General features: G+C 50.5%; 2 protein-coding genes across 3 annotated transcripts in view; one reads left to right on the top strand and one right to left on the bottom strand.

Moving 5' to 3' along the window:
* Positions 1-94: 94 nt before the first annotated feature.
* On the bottom strand, positions 95-6,500 carry Cuedc2 (CUE domain containing 2). 2 transcript variants are annotated; one of them, XM_069993583.1, is made up of 9 exons: positions 6,400-6,500; positions 1,953-2,039; positions 1,486-1,629; positions 1,334-1,395; positions 1,120-1,247; positions 850-1,029; positions 650-711; positions 508-568; positions 95-424 (listed from the first exon to the last, which is right to left on the bottom strand). In XM_069993583.1, the coding sequence occupies exons 2-9, from the start codon at positions 2,024-2,026 to the stop codon at positions 278-280; spliced, it is 858 nt and encodes a 285-aa protein (XP_069849684.1). In that variant the 5' UTR covers positions 2,027-2,039; positions 6,400-6,500; the 3' UTR covers positions 95-277. The 2 variants fall into 2 exon arrangements, with proteins under 2 accessions (XP_069849684.1, XP_069849695.1); XM_069993594.1 differs by having other exon boundaries at positions 1,120-1,193.
* Positions 6,501-9,021: 2,521 nt separating this feature from the next.
* Positions 9,022-12,751, top strand: part of Mfsd13a (major facilitator superfamily domain containing 13A) — a 36,065-nt gene continuing 32,335 nt past the window's right edge. Inside the window, exon 1 of the mRNA XM_069994607.1 lies at positions 9,022-9,039. The gene's annotated coding sequence lies outside the window, so the exon portion shown is untranslated. The remainder of the gene's footprint in view (positions 9,040-12,751) is intronic.

Here is a 12,751-nt window from a genome sequence, read left to right as displayed (position 1 = left end):
CTGCCATTGGTGACAGGGGATGTGAGGTTGGAGAAATAAGGTCAGATAGGCATAGTATCCCAACCCTGAAGCAGAAATAACCAGAGAGAGCTCACACCTTCCCTGAGCCACTTTACTGTGCCTGTGGAGGCAGCTCCAAGAGTAGGTCAACACTATGGAGCCAGGAAGTAGGGTATTCAGAGAAGGGGGTCAGAGGTAAGGGAAGCCCCTTTGTGGAGGAGTCAGCTCTTGCAGACCTCTAGGATCTGGAAGGCTCAGGCAGAGTCCAGCAAGTGCCTCAGTGGAAGCGGTACTTCCTGGCTGGCTTGAGGTTGATGTATGTGGCCTTCATCTCTTCAGCCTCAGGGTTCCGAACATCTTTGAATCGCTCCCCTTTAGTGCTTACTACCTGGTTGTCGATGTATCGAATCAGCTTCTTGGGAGCCTGTAGGACAATCAGGCAGTGAGCAACAGAAGCCAGAAGCCAACCTCCCAACTCCACGTCATCAGCAATCCCAGCCCACTGACCTCCTTAGGAACCATGGGTCGGTGAATCTTCTGATCCTCTGCGCTATCCACCATCATGTACCTGCCAAAAACTGGCTGGGTGAAGCTCCTGCCACCCCAAGGAAGACCCTCTAGGGTTCAGCCCAGCCCAGTCCAGACTCACTTCTGAAGAATGAAGGATTTCAACTCATCCTTTTGGGGGCCTCGGAGACGCCTGGGTAGGTCCTGAAGAGAAGGGAAGCTTAAGCTAGACCCAGTGGCACCAGCAAGGGAAACAGATGGGGATAGGAAGGAGTGGATTTAATATCAAGACTGACTGTAGCTGAGGCCACATGGCTGGGAGCCAGGGCCAGGACAGGATACCTGATTGGGGCCATCCCAGCCTGGAGGCCCTTCCTTGCCCTCTACCAATATCTGCACAGCTTCTTCCAAGTCCCCTCGCGCTTTGGCCAGCACCCATTGAGCTTGCTCCATTGAACAGGTAGGGAACACTTCCAGGAGCACATCCACCCCTGGCAGCAGCTCCTCCTCATTGCCAGCCGCCTGTGGATACAAATGTTGACAAGAGGCCCCACCTTCCCTTCCCATCCTTTCCCATCCCCAAAGCTCCTCACTGGTACCCTCCCCCACTACCTCATTTTGGGTATCCCCGGCTGCAGCAGGAGACCTGGTATCTTCATTGCATTCTTCCGGCTGCTGCAAGGGCTCTGGAGAGATAGACACCTGACTTTGGACATAGGAGCTCTGTGGGTGTAGGTTCTCTTAAAGAGGCAGAGAGGGCATCAGGTTTGCTAGGACTTTGGGGGATGGGCTATGAATCTCCCAAGTGCCAGAGCACCAGACTCACCTTTGTTCCTGGCATCACTCAGCTGTACTGACAGCTTCTGCATCATGTCCCCTATTGTGCCTCTGAAAGGAAAAAGGTCATGAGAAGACCACTCTGTCTAGTCCATCCTCCAACCAGCCAAGACCCTCCTTTTGGTCCCCGTCAGGCCTTACTTAGGGATGTGGGCAAAGCCAGGCACATAGGCCTCCATCATCTCAGTGAAGGCCTCCATATCGAAGTTCTCTTCTGAGGGGCCTAAAGGTCCCAGGTCCTCCAGGACACCAAGCACATAGGAAAAAATGACCTCATCCAAGCCACTGCAGGAAGAGGACAGAACAAACCCTGGATAAGTCACTGGATATTTCCAGCAGCCCACCTAGACACTCCATTAATCAAACCTCAATCCTTGAGGCCAGAGTATCCCTTCTCCCCCACTCCCTCAGTTTAGGGTTCCATCTGTCCAGTGAAAGTAACAAGGGCAAGATGAGAGGTAAGTTCATCTCACCAGATTAAAATCCATCCTCCTCACTTCTGAAACAGCCAGGGCTGAGTACTTCTATCAGTCTTTTTATTAGCTGCGCATACTTCTGCCTGGCAGTAACAACTCTGGGCCTAGTAAGGCCCTTCTTTGTGTTCCTACCTGAGGTCGGCCTCTGGGAGGTGTGTCTGGACAAAGGTAAGGAGGGCTGCACTGACAATCCTTTCCAACTCCATGCTCTCTCCTCTTCTGAAGGGACACAAGACAGACAAAAGGATTACCAGGTCTTCTTCTGCTTGTCTCTGCTTACTGGGCCCCAGGGCTTTAGCTCCTCCCTCCCAGCCAGGGGTGGAACCCTCTATTGATGGTTGTCCTGCCAGTTCCCCCAAGCACAGCCTCAACTCCCTCTGCCACCCACCTCTGCCTCTTCCAACTCAAGACAGGCCTGGGCACTGTCTCCAGAGGGCAGTGGCCCCCTCCCCACATCTCCACCTTCATCCCACTCCCCAGCAGCAAGTCAGACCCTATAACAAGAAGCCATGGCCTTAGGGTCACATGCCTCTTGGCTAAAGAATCTTGTCACTAAGAGGGCCACTTGGCCCCCAAGTCAAATCACAAGGGAGCCATTGTCCAGACCCCTCTCTGAAGGAGCAGAGCTCAGGATCTAGCACTTCCCTTCCTCCACCCAGAAGAAGCCACTCACCCTCTGCACAAAAGGTTGCTTTTCCCTCCTGGCTCTGGGAGCCTATAGGAAGGGAAAGGCTTGTTCTGATTCTCAGTCTGCTACTTCCTGTCCTTCCAGCATCCAGGGCTGTTTTAGAAGACTTTCCAGCCTCTGAGCCTAAGATCAGGCTCCCAACTTCATCATTCTTCCCTTGCTTACTCCACTCCTGCTCCCAGCCCTCTCGCTGTTCCTCTTGCTCTTCCCTGTCTGCTGTCTTCCTGCCTATACCCCATCGATATCTCCAAGACTCTACTCAAATGTTTCCTCCTCAGAGAGACATTTCCTGACTAAGCTACCTATAAAGTGTTTTCCAAGCTGGGGGCTGGTGGCTCACGCCTGTAATCCTAGCTACTCAGGAGGCTGAAATCTGAGGATTGCAGTTCAAAGCCAGCCCAGGCAAGAAAGTCTGTGTGTCAGTCGTCACTTTTGGTTTTCTAGTGGTTTACTGGAGATAAGAGTCTCACAGACTTTCCTGCCCAGCCTGGCTTTGAACCATGATCCTTAGATCGCAGCCTCTTGAGTAGCTAGGATTACAGGCTTGAGCCACCGGCACCCAGCTCCATGAGACTCTTATCTATAATTAACCACCAGAAAAAAAAAATGGAAGTGGCGCTGTGGCTCAAGTGGTAGAGCACTCACGTTGAGCTGAAGAACTCAGGGACAGTGCTCAGGCCCAGAGTTCAAGCTCCATGTGAAACCAAAAAAAAAAAAAAGGTGTTTTCCACATTTCCTAACCCCTTCTATGTTAATCTGTCTGATGTCTGTCCTCCCCTACAGTATATGCTGCAAGAGCAGGAGGCAGGGACCTGTTCACAGGTATAGCCCTAGCACCTAGGAAAATGCCTATATTGTGTGCTGGGCAAATATTTGACTTATTTCACCCTATATGTTTTTGACTCCCCAAAGTTTATATCTGAGAGTCAGGAATGTACACTGTGGTAAGGAATGGCTAGGCACCATTGGCCAAAATGTCAGCTCATATTCCCATTTAGAAGGCTCAAAAGCACCTCCCCATCCTCACACATCACCCGGACTGACACTACTCACTCAGTTGTCAAACCTGAAACTTGTCAATTATCTTCGATTTTACCCTCCTTCACTCCTATCTGCACCCTTCTGGCGTCTTACCTTTCTGGCTATTTCTTTCCTGCCACCCTGCTCAAGCTCACAGCTCCTATTTCTTCACTCTCATGCTCTCAGTCTGGAAGATCTCACCTGGCCCCACATCCTTTGGCACCAATGTTATGTTCACAATTCCCAAATTCTGTAGGCCAGTCTCATTCTCTTAAGCTATAAACGTGTTCTCTACCTCCCTGACACTGCTGTGTGGATACTCTGCAGGCACTTCATACTTTACATATACCAAAGTGACATTTTCCCAAGGTCATTTTTCTTTTTCTTTTTTGCCAGTCCTGGGCTTGAACCCTAGCTCCTTTTTGCTCAAGACTAGCATTATACCATTTGAGCTCTAGCACACTTCTGGATTTTATTTTGGTGATTCGTTGGAGAAAAAGAGTCTCACAAAGCCAGGTGCTGGTGGCTCATACCTGTAATCCTACCTACTCAGGAGGCTGAGATCTGAGGATGGTGGTTCAAAGCCAGCCCAGGAAAGCCCATGAGACTTATCTCTAATTAACCACCAGAAAACTGGAAGCAGTGCTTTAGCTTAAGTGGTAGAGCTCTAGCCTTGAGCAAAAAGCTCAGGGACAGTACCCAGCCCTGAGCTTGAGCTCCAGGACCATGGGAGGGGCGGGGGGGGGGGGGGGGGAGGGAGAGTCTTCTTCCTTGTACTTTTTTTGGGAGGGGAGGGGCAGTCCCAGGGCTTGAACCAGAGCCTGCGCACTGTCCCTAAGCTTCTTTTTGTTCAAGGCTAGCACTCTACCACTTGAGCTACAGCACAACTTCCAGCTTTTTCTGTGTTTGTGGTACTAAGGAATCGAACCCAGGGCTTCATGCATGCTAGGCAACCACTCTACCACTGAGCCACATTCCCAGCCCTTCCCTGGAATTTTTGTGCTGGCTTGTATACTAAGACCCCATCTTCCCTCTTCCTCTGGGTCTGGACCCTGTCCCTGAGCTCCTCAGTTCAAGGTGAACTCTACCTCTTGAACCACAGCAACACTTCCGGTTTTCTGGTGGTTACTTGGAGATAAAAATCTCAGGACATTCCTGCCCAGGCTGGCTTTGTAGCAAAATCCTCAGATCTCAGCCTCCTGAGCAGCTAGGATTACAGGTGTGAGCCACCAGCACCCTGCATACCCCATTATTTCTTGGATGCTCCAAGTCAGGGATCACCTAAGAAAATATGACTATCAAGCCAGTGCTGGTTGTTTAAACCTGTAATACTAGCTGTTCAAGAGGGTAGATCTGAGGATTGTGGGTGAAAGCCAACCCAGGCAGAATAATACATGAGATTCTTATCTTCAGTTAACCAACAAAAATTCCAGAAGTGGAGGCATGACTCAAGTGGTAGAGTGCCAGCCTTGAGCAAAAAAGCCAAACAAGAGTTTGAGCCCTTGGGGCTGGGAAGGTGTCTCAGTGGTAGAGTGCTTGCCTTGCATGCATGAGGCCCTGGGTTCAATTCCTTAGCACCACATAAGCAGAAAAAGCCAGAAGTGGCGCTGTGGCTCAAGTGGTTGAGCACTAGCCTTGAGCTGAAAAGCTGAGGGATAGCACCCAGGCCAAGAGTTCAGGCCCATGACTGACAAAAAAAAAAAAAAAAAGAGTTTGAGCCCTTGAATTGAAGCCCCCATACCAGCACAGAAGAAGAAGGAGGAGGAGGAGGAGGAAGAGAAGGGTGGGGGGAAGGAGGAAAGAAAGAAAAGGAAAGAAATAAAGAAATTTACCTAGTGTTTACCAGGCAGTTTAAAGCACTTTACATGTGAGAATTAGGGATACTAATATTATCCCCATTATACCTGAAAGGACTTGGAGGCACTGAAAGGTTAAATAACTTGCCCAAGGTCACAGGGCAAGTAGGTTACTGGAAGATTCACACGCAAGCAGCCTGGCTCCAGACTCCTGTTAATTTACCACACTACTCGGATGATGCCAACAGTGTGGTAGAGACCTGCATGGTCTCTTCTGCCTGGCCTGCTGTCTTGCCTATTTCAGAATCTCTGGTCATACCATTCTTCCGGCTCATAACATTGTTCCTCTGCCTCCCCAAATCTCATTCCGAAGGACTCACTTCCTCTCTGCAGCCAAGCCTGATACTCTATCCTCACTGCCCGCAACTGGTCTGAGAGTCTCCCAAGGGCCAAGCACAGGCCTGCACCCTCCAGATGCTCTACAGGGACCTTCTTCAAGTTAAGAATCATGCTGCTTTGTTGGAGTGGAGAGATGCTCAGAGTAGATGGGAGAGCAGGCCATGTAGGAGGAGGAATTCTGAGAATCTGTGTTAGGGCTTCCTGGGTGCCCAGGGTGCAAGGGCTCCTGGGATCCTAGACCCATAAATGAAGGCCTCCCAAATACCATTTCCCCTGAACTCCAAGTCTGGCACCAAGGACATAACGGGGAACAAGGAGCACAAGAGATTCCACCATCTAGTCGGGAAGGAGCACAAACCCAAGAAGGTGGGGCACAAGAAGTGGGATCGCGATGATAGCAGATCCTTGTGGCCCTAAAGCCGCTAGCAGGGCACCCTTCCAGAATAGTGAGCCCGAGAGCACAGGGAGGTGGTTGCGGGCCTGAGGACACATGACAGGCAGGCCTGAGGAAACTAGATGTGCCCTGATGCAGGCCACTAGAATCAGAGATGGGGGTCCGGCAGGCTCCCGGGAGGAGTGGGTGTACCGTGGGGGAACACACACAGAACAGGTACCCGGGGTCAGCGCTCTCCGCGACCCTCCTAGCTCTAAGCCGAGAGGCTGGAGGGGAAATCACCTGCTCTGTCCGGCGCCGACGGCGACTTGTCCCGCGCGGTGCAGTTCTCATCCCCACAGCCCAACCAACGAGATCAAAGGCGGGGCCCAGAGCGGTTCCTTCCCAGAAGCGCCGCTGCGGCCATCTTTGAGAAGGGCAAATTGCCCACAATGGGGCGGGACTTCGGGTCCCATTCCCAAACGTCACAGGGCTTTGGGAGAAGCTCCCACGGCAGCCATTTTTGTTGAGGGTAAGGAGGCGTGAGGTTCCCGCCAGTGGGTGGAGTGAAAGCGGGCGTCTGGCATTATATTCCCGCTCAGTTCCTTCTCGACCGCCGTGGGAACGAAGTCTTTCGGTATTTGAACACGAAAGAATCTAGTAGCTTCCCGTCTTGCTTCCTCACCCTCATGATGGCTATTCCTGAAATCCTGTAGATTTCTCTGTCTCGCCTGTCCACACACTACCGTGACTCCTTGGTTGGATCTAGTAGCCCTCCTGCCAGACCCTCCTGTTAGGGAGGTGGGCTAATGCTAACACTTCCCAAGTCTAGTTGTCTCCCCCTTCACAGTCGGTCCAGGTGGTCAAGCCCTCTCCTTCTGTGAGCTGAGGGGGAGGGGGGCTGCCACTCTCTCCCTCCACCCGTCTGTGCCCTTGGCAGGATGCCTCCCCCACGTCTTGGGAAAGAAAAGTATAGCAATTGCCAGAGGTAAGGATCTACCTGAGCCCAGATCCGGGACAACCTTCAAACCACTTCCACCCCCAGCCCCTGTGCCCTGTGCCCATGCTGGGATTCTAGGACAGGACTGTTGCACCCAGCAAGGCCTCAGCTTCCTGTTTCTGTTCCTCCTGCCTCAGCTTTCTGGGACTGCCCTGGGGAAGCCCACAACTCTCCCTTCCTGAGAACCCCAAAATGGGTAAGAAGGAAAGTGTCCTCTTCAAGGACAAACTAGCCCATCTCAGTCGGCAAGGATGAGCCCCCTTTCAATGTTCCCCATGTAGAGTGCACGGGAACCCAAAAGCCATAGCTTTTGGCTGAGATCATAGTCTAAGGTAGAAAGTTTCATCCTCTCCCTTTTCTTTTTTTTTTTTGTCGGTCGTGGGGCTTGAACTCTGGGCCTGGGTGCTGTCCCTCAGCTCTTCAGCTCAAGGCGAGCGCTCTACCACTTGAGCTACAGCGCCACTTCCGGTTTTCTGGTGGTTTATTGGAGATAGGAGTCACACGGTCTCTCCTGCCCGGGCTGGCTTTGAACCGCGATCCTCAGATCTCAGCCTCCTGAGTAGCTAGGATTACAGGCGTGAGCCACCAGCGCCCGTCCTCTCCCTTTTCATCCTGTCCTGTCCTCTAGAGACTGGAGCAGTGTGAAGATGGATAGGACCTCCCATTCCTCACGGCAGGCTCCCAACCTCCACCCCGAGCTGGGTCCTGGGTTTTCAGAGATCAGGTTGTTGCTGCTGGGGCAGAGGGAAGGAAAAGGAGGAGGGAGGGACCCATTTTGGCTTGGCTTCTCCCATAAAACCACTGTGGTTGCCAGCCTGGCGCTATTGGGGTTAATGAGGGGTGGGGTGACAGCCACTTTGAACTCTGGCCAGGTAGGCCCCAGGGAAGGGGCCATCCAGATCCAGGCCACTGCCAGCTCTCCCCTTCTGGTCCCCTTTCCTCCTCCCCAGCTGGCATTACACAATACCAATGACTCTTCATTAGTTACCAACCCCATTCCCGGAATGTTCAGGTTTCTTCAGTATAGCTGCCTCTCCTTCTGACCCTCACAATCATACCCTAACACTGTGCTGTTTCCCTTCCCCATCTCCTGTTTCTTGGATGGCAGCTGATGTAGCAGGATGTCAGAAAGAAGAACTTCCCTGAATTTTGAGGGAAGGGTGATGGGAAAGATCTCTCGGGGGAAGCCCCTCCATTTTTAGCTCAGGGACACTCAAGTTTGTATAGCAAGGGTCAGTGCTGTTGGGGGTAAGGATAGAAACCTTACTGAAGAGAAGGACCACCACAGACACTAGTCATACAGTAGAGTTCCAGGGAACTTCTGCCTTGCTCAGAATTCCACAGCGGCCCCAACCTAACCTTCCTGGAATGTACTCTTAGATTTCAGTCTTTGCTTCCCCAAGGTGGGAGAATCCACCTGTCCTTTGAATGCCACCTAAAGCTACACCAAGGGACAGGGGTGGGTGCAGCTTGGCCTGCACTCATCAATTCTCTCAGCTGACTTTTGCAGTTAGTATCCATATGGGGGTCTCCTGAGCTGACAAAAAAGCTAGGGAAAGACTGCTGAAGTGTTTCTATCAATTCCCCTATGACTCAGCCTCAAAACAAGGAATTGTGCTTGAATTCAGGATCTGGACCAATGTTTGAGGGCATTTAAGAGCAGAGAAAGCAGTGGGGTACTGATCTCAGGGGTGGGAAAGGCAGTCACAGACATGAGACGAAGAAGGGAACACTTGGAAGAGAAGGAGTGGTCCTTGCTCTGGCTTGAGGTCAAAAAGGGCTCTCCTGGGCAGGGTGCCTAGCCCTCCCACACCTTCCTCCTTTCTCAGAAGAGTCCATGTGGGGGCGGGGGTGCTGGCACTGGGTGGGGGCCTATTTAAGGAGCACCACAAAGCACATTATTGCAGATCCAGCTCTAGGAGCACCAGAGGAAAGCATCGTGGGTAAGTACTTCCCCTTTCTCTGGATTCAGCAGAGCTAGGGGTAGAGTGACCCCTGAGTCTGTGGCTTGGCTGTGTCGCTCTGCAGGGACAGGCTGCAGGTCTGCCCTTTGAGTGAAGACAGCATTTAGACCTTGATTTGACTTTCTAGAAAATGAAAGTGTGTTTCAGAGTACTCATTCTTCTCCATTCAGCTTCAGACACTTAATATTTTCATTCAAGTGAGGAACTTTTAAGATTTTTCAGAGCTGGCACTCCTGATGTCTTGTCTTGGGAAATCCCATCTCATCTGGCTCAGGAAGGCTCTTAGTCTGCAGAGAGATACCTTTCTTTCCCCAGGCCCTCAGTCATCTAGCCCTATATTTGTCTCAAGGAATACATCTGGCTGGGAGGTGACAGGCCTACAATGCCCTGTGTTGGGGAGACCAAGTCCTGGTCTTCTCCCTGAGCCCTCTCCTCTCATGGCCTATTCCAGTGCCTTGCCCATTTCCCTACCTATGGTTCCCTAATCCCAACTCAGTCTCTTCTCCCCTCCCCCTGAGATAGGAAGTGTCCTGAGATGCCAGGATACATCCTGAGATTCAACTTGTTCATTCAGGAAATATGGAGAACATCATAGAAGGAAGCCCAGGAGGGCAATGTCCGATGAGGGAACGTTGGCCACCTGGCTCTGAGAACTGAATTCCATAGGCCGTGAGCTTTAGCAATGCCCTAGGAATTCAGTTCTAGTGCCCGGCTGAGCTGTACCATCAATGCCAAGGTCTTGGAGAAACTGATAGCTTACATCTCAACAAAATTGCTCCTCCAGGAACCCAGGCTGAAGCTTTCTCTTTTTTTTTTTTTTTTGGGGGTCCGGTCATGGAGCCTGCACTCAGGGCCTGGGCGCTGTCCCTCAGCTCTTCAGCTCAAGGCTAGCACTCTACCACTTGAGCCACAGTGCCACTTCCAGCTTTTTTTTCCTTTTTGCTTATGTGGTGCTGAGGAATAGAACCCCGGTCCTCATGCATGCAAGGCAAGCGCTCTACCACTGAGCCACCTTCCCAGCCCCAAAGCTTTCTCTTTTTATTAACAACTTTGACTTGAGCTACTCTTCTCCCCAAATCTCATTACTCTAATGGTCTTGCATGATATGGCCTCTAGTCTTCCATTGCGGCCTGGTCAAATCTGCTCTCCCCTAAGACCTTGCTACTTTCCTGCTCCTGCTGTTATACTGGCTGGTCCCTCCTCAGCTCATTTTGGAAGCCTCTTTCCCATCACTGTCTGCAGGAGTGCTCTACATCTTGCAAAGCTTCTCTCAATAATCTGAATAGTGCATAAATTCCTTATAATCTCCAATGGGGCTGGACTCAGGAGCTTCCTACACTGGTAGCCTCTAACCCAGTGTTCTTTTTTTTTTTTTTTTGGGGGGGGGGTCCCGTCGTGGGGCCTGAACTCTGGGTCTGAGCGCTGTCCCTCAGCTCTTCAGCTCAAGGCTAGCGCTCTAGCTCTTGAGCCACAGTGCCACTTCCGGCTTTTTCTTTTTGCTTATGTGGTGCTGAGGAATTGAACCCAGGGCCTCAGGCATGCAAGGCAAGCGCTCTACTACTGAGCCACCTTCCCAGCCCCCTAACCCAGTGTTCTTTACATAGTGGTTCCTCAATAAATGGTCCTTGCATCTTGTTACATGTGTTTCATGTGTGAAGAGGAAATCTAACCCACATGTCAAGGCACATTAGACACATTCTCTCTGAGTAACCTTGGAAGTTTTTAACTTCTATGGTCTCGGTTTTCTTATCTGTAAATAGAAATAATAATTAAAGCCAGTACTGGTGGCTCATGCCTGTAATCCTAGCTACTCAGGAGGCTGAGATCTGAGGATGGTGGTTTGAAATCAGCCCAAGCAGAAAAGTCCATGGGACTTATCTCCAATTAACCACCAGAAAACTGGAAGTGGTGCTGTGGCTCAAGTGGTAGAGCACTTGCCTCGAGCTGAAGAGCTGAGGAACAGCACCCAGACCCAGAGTTCAGACCCCACGACCAGACCCCTCCCCCCAAAAAGGGGGGGGATTTGAGAAGGCTTTGTTACCAGCATACAGAAACTTTGTTTTTTCTAGTCCTGAGGCTTGAATTCAGCGCTTCATGCATGCAAGGCAAGCACTCTACCGCTGAGCCACCTTCTCAACCCCTACTACTTCTCTCTGACTGGTTTCCTGACATTATTTACACTAGTAAACTGAAGGGGTTGGAGTGGATGAACAGTAAGGCCCCTGGCCTTACTTTCAAAAGCTTTCTAATTGCTTCATTCCCACAATGGCTATTCTCTTCCCCTGTTCATAAACCTTCACCCACTAAGAATAAGAACCAAAATTGTCAACATGGCTTCAAGGCCTTGAAGAATCTGGCTTCATCTCAAACCTCATTTAATTGTTACTTTCCTTCCAAATCACAGGAAAAGGACACTGGTCTTAAAGTCTTTTTTTTTTTTTTTTTGTCAGTCGTGGGGCCTGAACTCTGGGCCTGAGCACTGTCCCTCAGCTCTTCAGCTCAAGGCTAGTGCTCTATCACTTGAGCCACAGTGCCACTTCTGGCTTTTTCTGCTTATGTGGTGTAGGGGAAGCGAACCCAGGGCCTCATGCATTCAAGGCAAACACTCTACCACTGAGCCACCTTCCCAGCCCTCGTAGAGTCTTATGACTGCTTTTTTTCACCAGGTACAGTGGATGATCTTTAGGTGAAGAGGAAGATTTCTGTAACTCTCACCCACCACATAGTTCAGGATGATACAATCATACATTCATCTGTTTGTTTGTTGTTGATCTCCTCCTCTGCTAGCCTCCATGAGAGGGGACTTGCTTGGCTTTCTGCTGTAGCTCCAATGCCCAGAATACTGCCCTGGCATCTTGTGGACACCATAGGTCTGATGAGAAAAGAAGGCAACTTTCAATGCAGAGAGCTTGGGATTTCATCATGCCTTGCCTGGCTCTTCTTTCCTCCTCTTTCTTCTCTGTATGATTAGTGTCTGTATATTCTGCTTTACTTGGGGAATGGGGTTTGAATTTAGGGCCTCTCAGTCTCACTTTTCCAATAAAGGTTAGTGCTCTATCACTTGAGCCACACCTCCGTTTTGGCTTTTGCTATTTAATTGGAGATGAGAGTCTCAGATTTGTCTTCCCAGGCTGGTTTTGAACCTTGATCATTAGATTTCAGCCTTCTGAATAGGATTATAGGCATGATTTTTTTTTTTTTCCCAGTCCTAGGTGCTGTCCCTGAGCTTCTTTTGCTCTAGGCTAGCACTCTACCACTTGAGCCACAGCACCAATTCTGGCTTTTTCTGTTTATGTGGTATTGGGGATTCCAACTCGGGGCTTCATGCATGCTAGGCAAGCACTCTACCACTAAGCCACATTCCCAGGCCTGCATGATCATCTTTAAATTAAAAAATAAATTGCTAGATGCCAGGGCTCATGCCTGTCATCTAGCAACATGGGAGGTTGAGATCTGATGTCTGTGGTTCCATGACAACCTGGGAAGAAAAGCCCACAAAACTCCATTTCCTTAGAAGAAGCTGGGCATGGAATCTGTCATGCCAACTACCCTAGGAAAAAAATAGGAGGTTCATGGTCCATTTACATTCCCGGGCAGGAAGTGAGACCCTATCTCGAAAATAACATTACAGCTGGGTGCCAGTGGCTTAAACCTGTAATCCTAACTACTCAGGAGGCTGAGATCTGAGGAT

Source organism: Dipodomys merriami, unplaced genomic scaffold (assembly GCF_024711535.1).
Source record: "Dipodomys merriami isolate MVZ:Mamm:240054 unplaced genomic scaffold, mDipMer1.0.p SCAF_102, whole genome shotgun sequence".
Classification (NCBI taxonomy): domain Eukaryota; kingdom Metazoa; phylum Chordata; class Mammalia; order Rodentia; family Heteromyidae; genus Dipodomys; species Dipodomys merriami.
The sequence above is the reverse complement of the archived record's forward strand: the minus strand, read 5'-3'. Positions and strand labels throughout refer to the sequence as shown.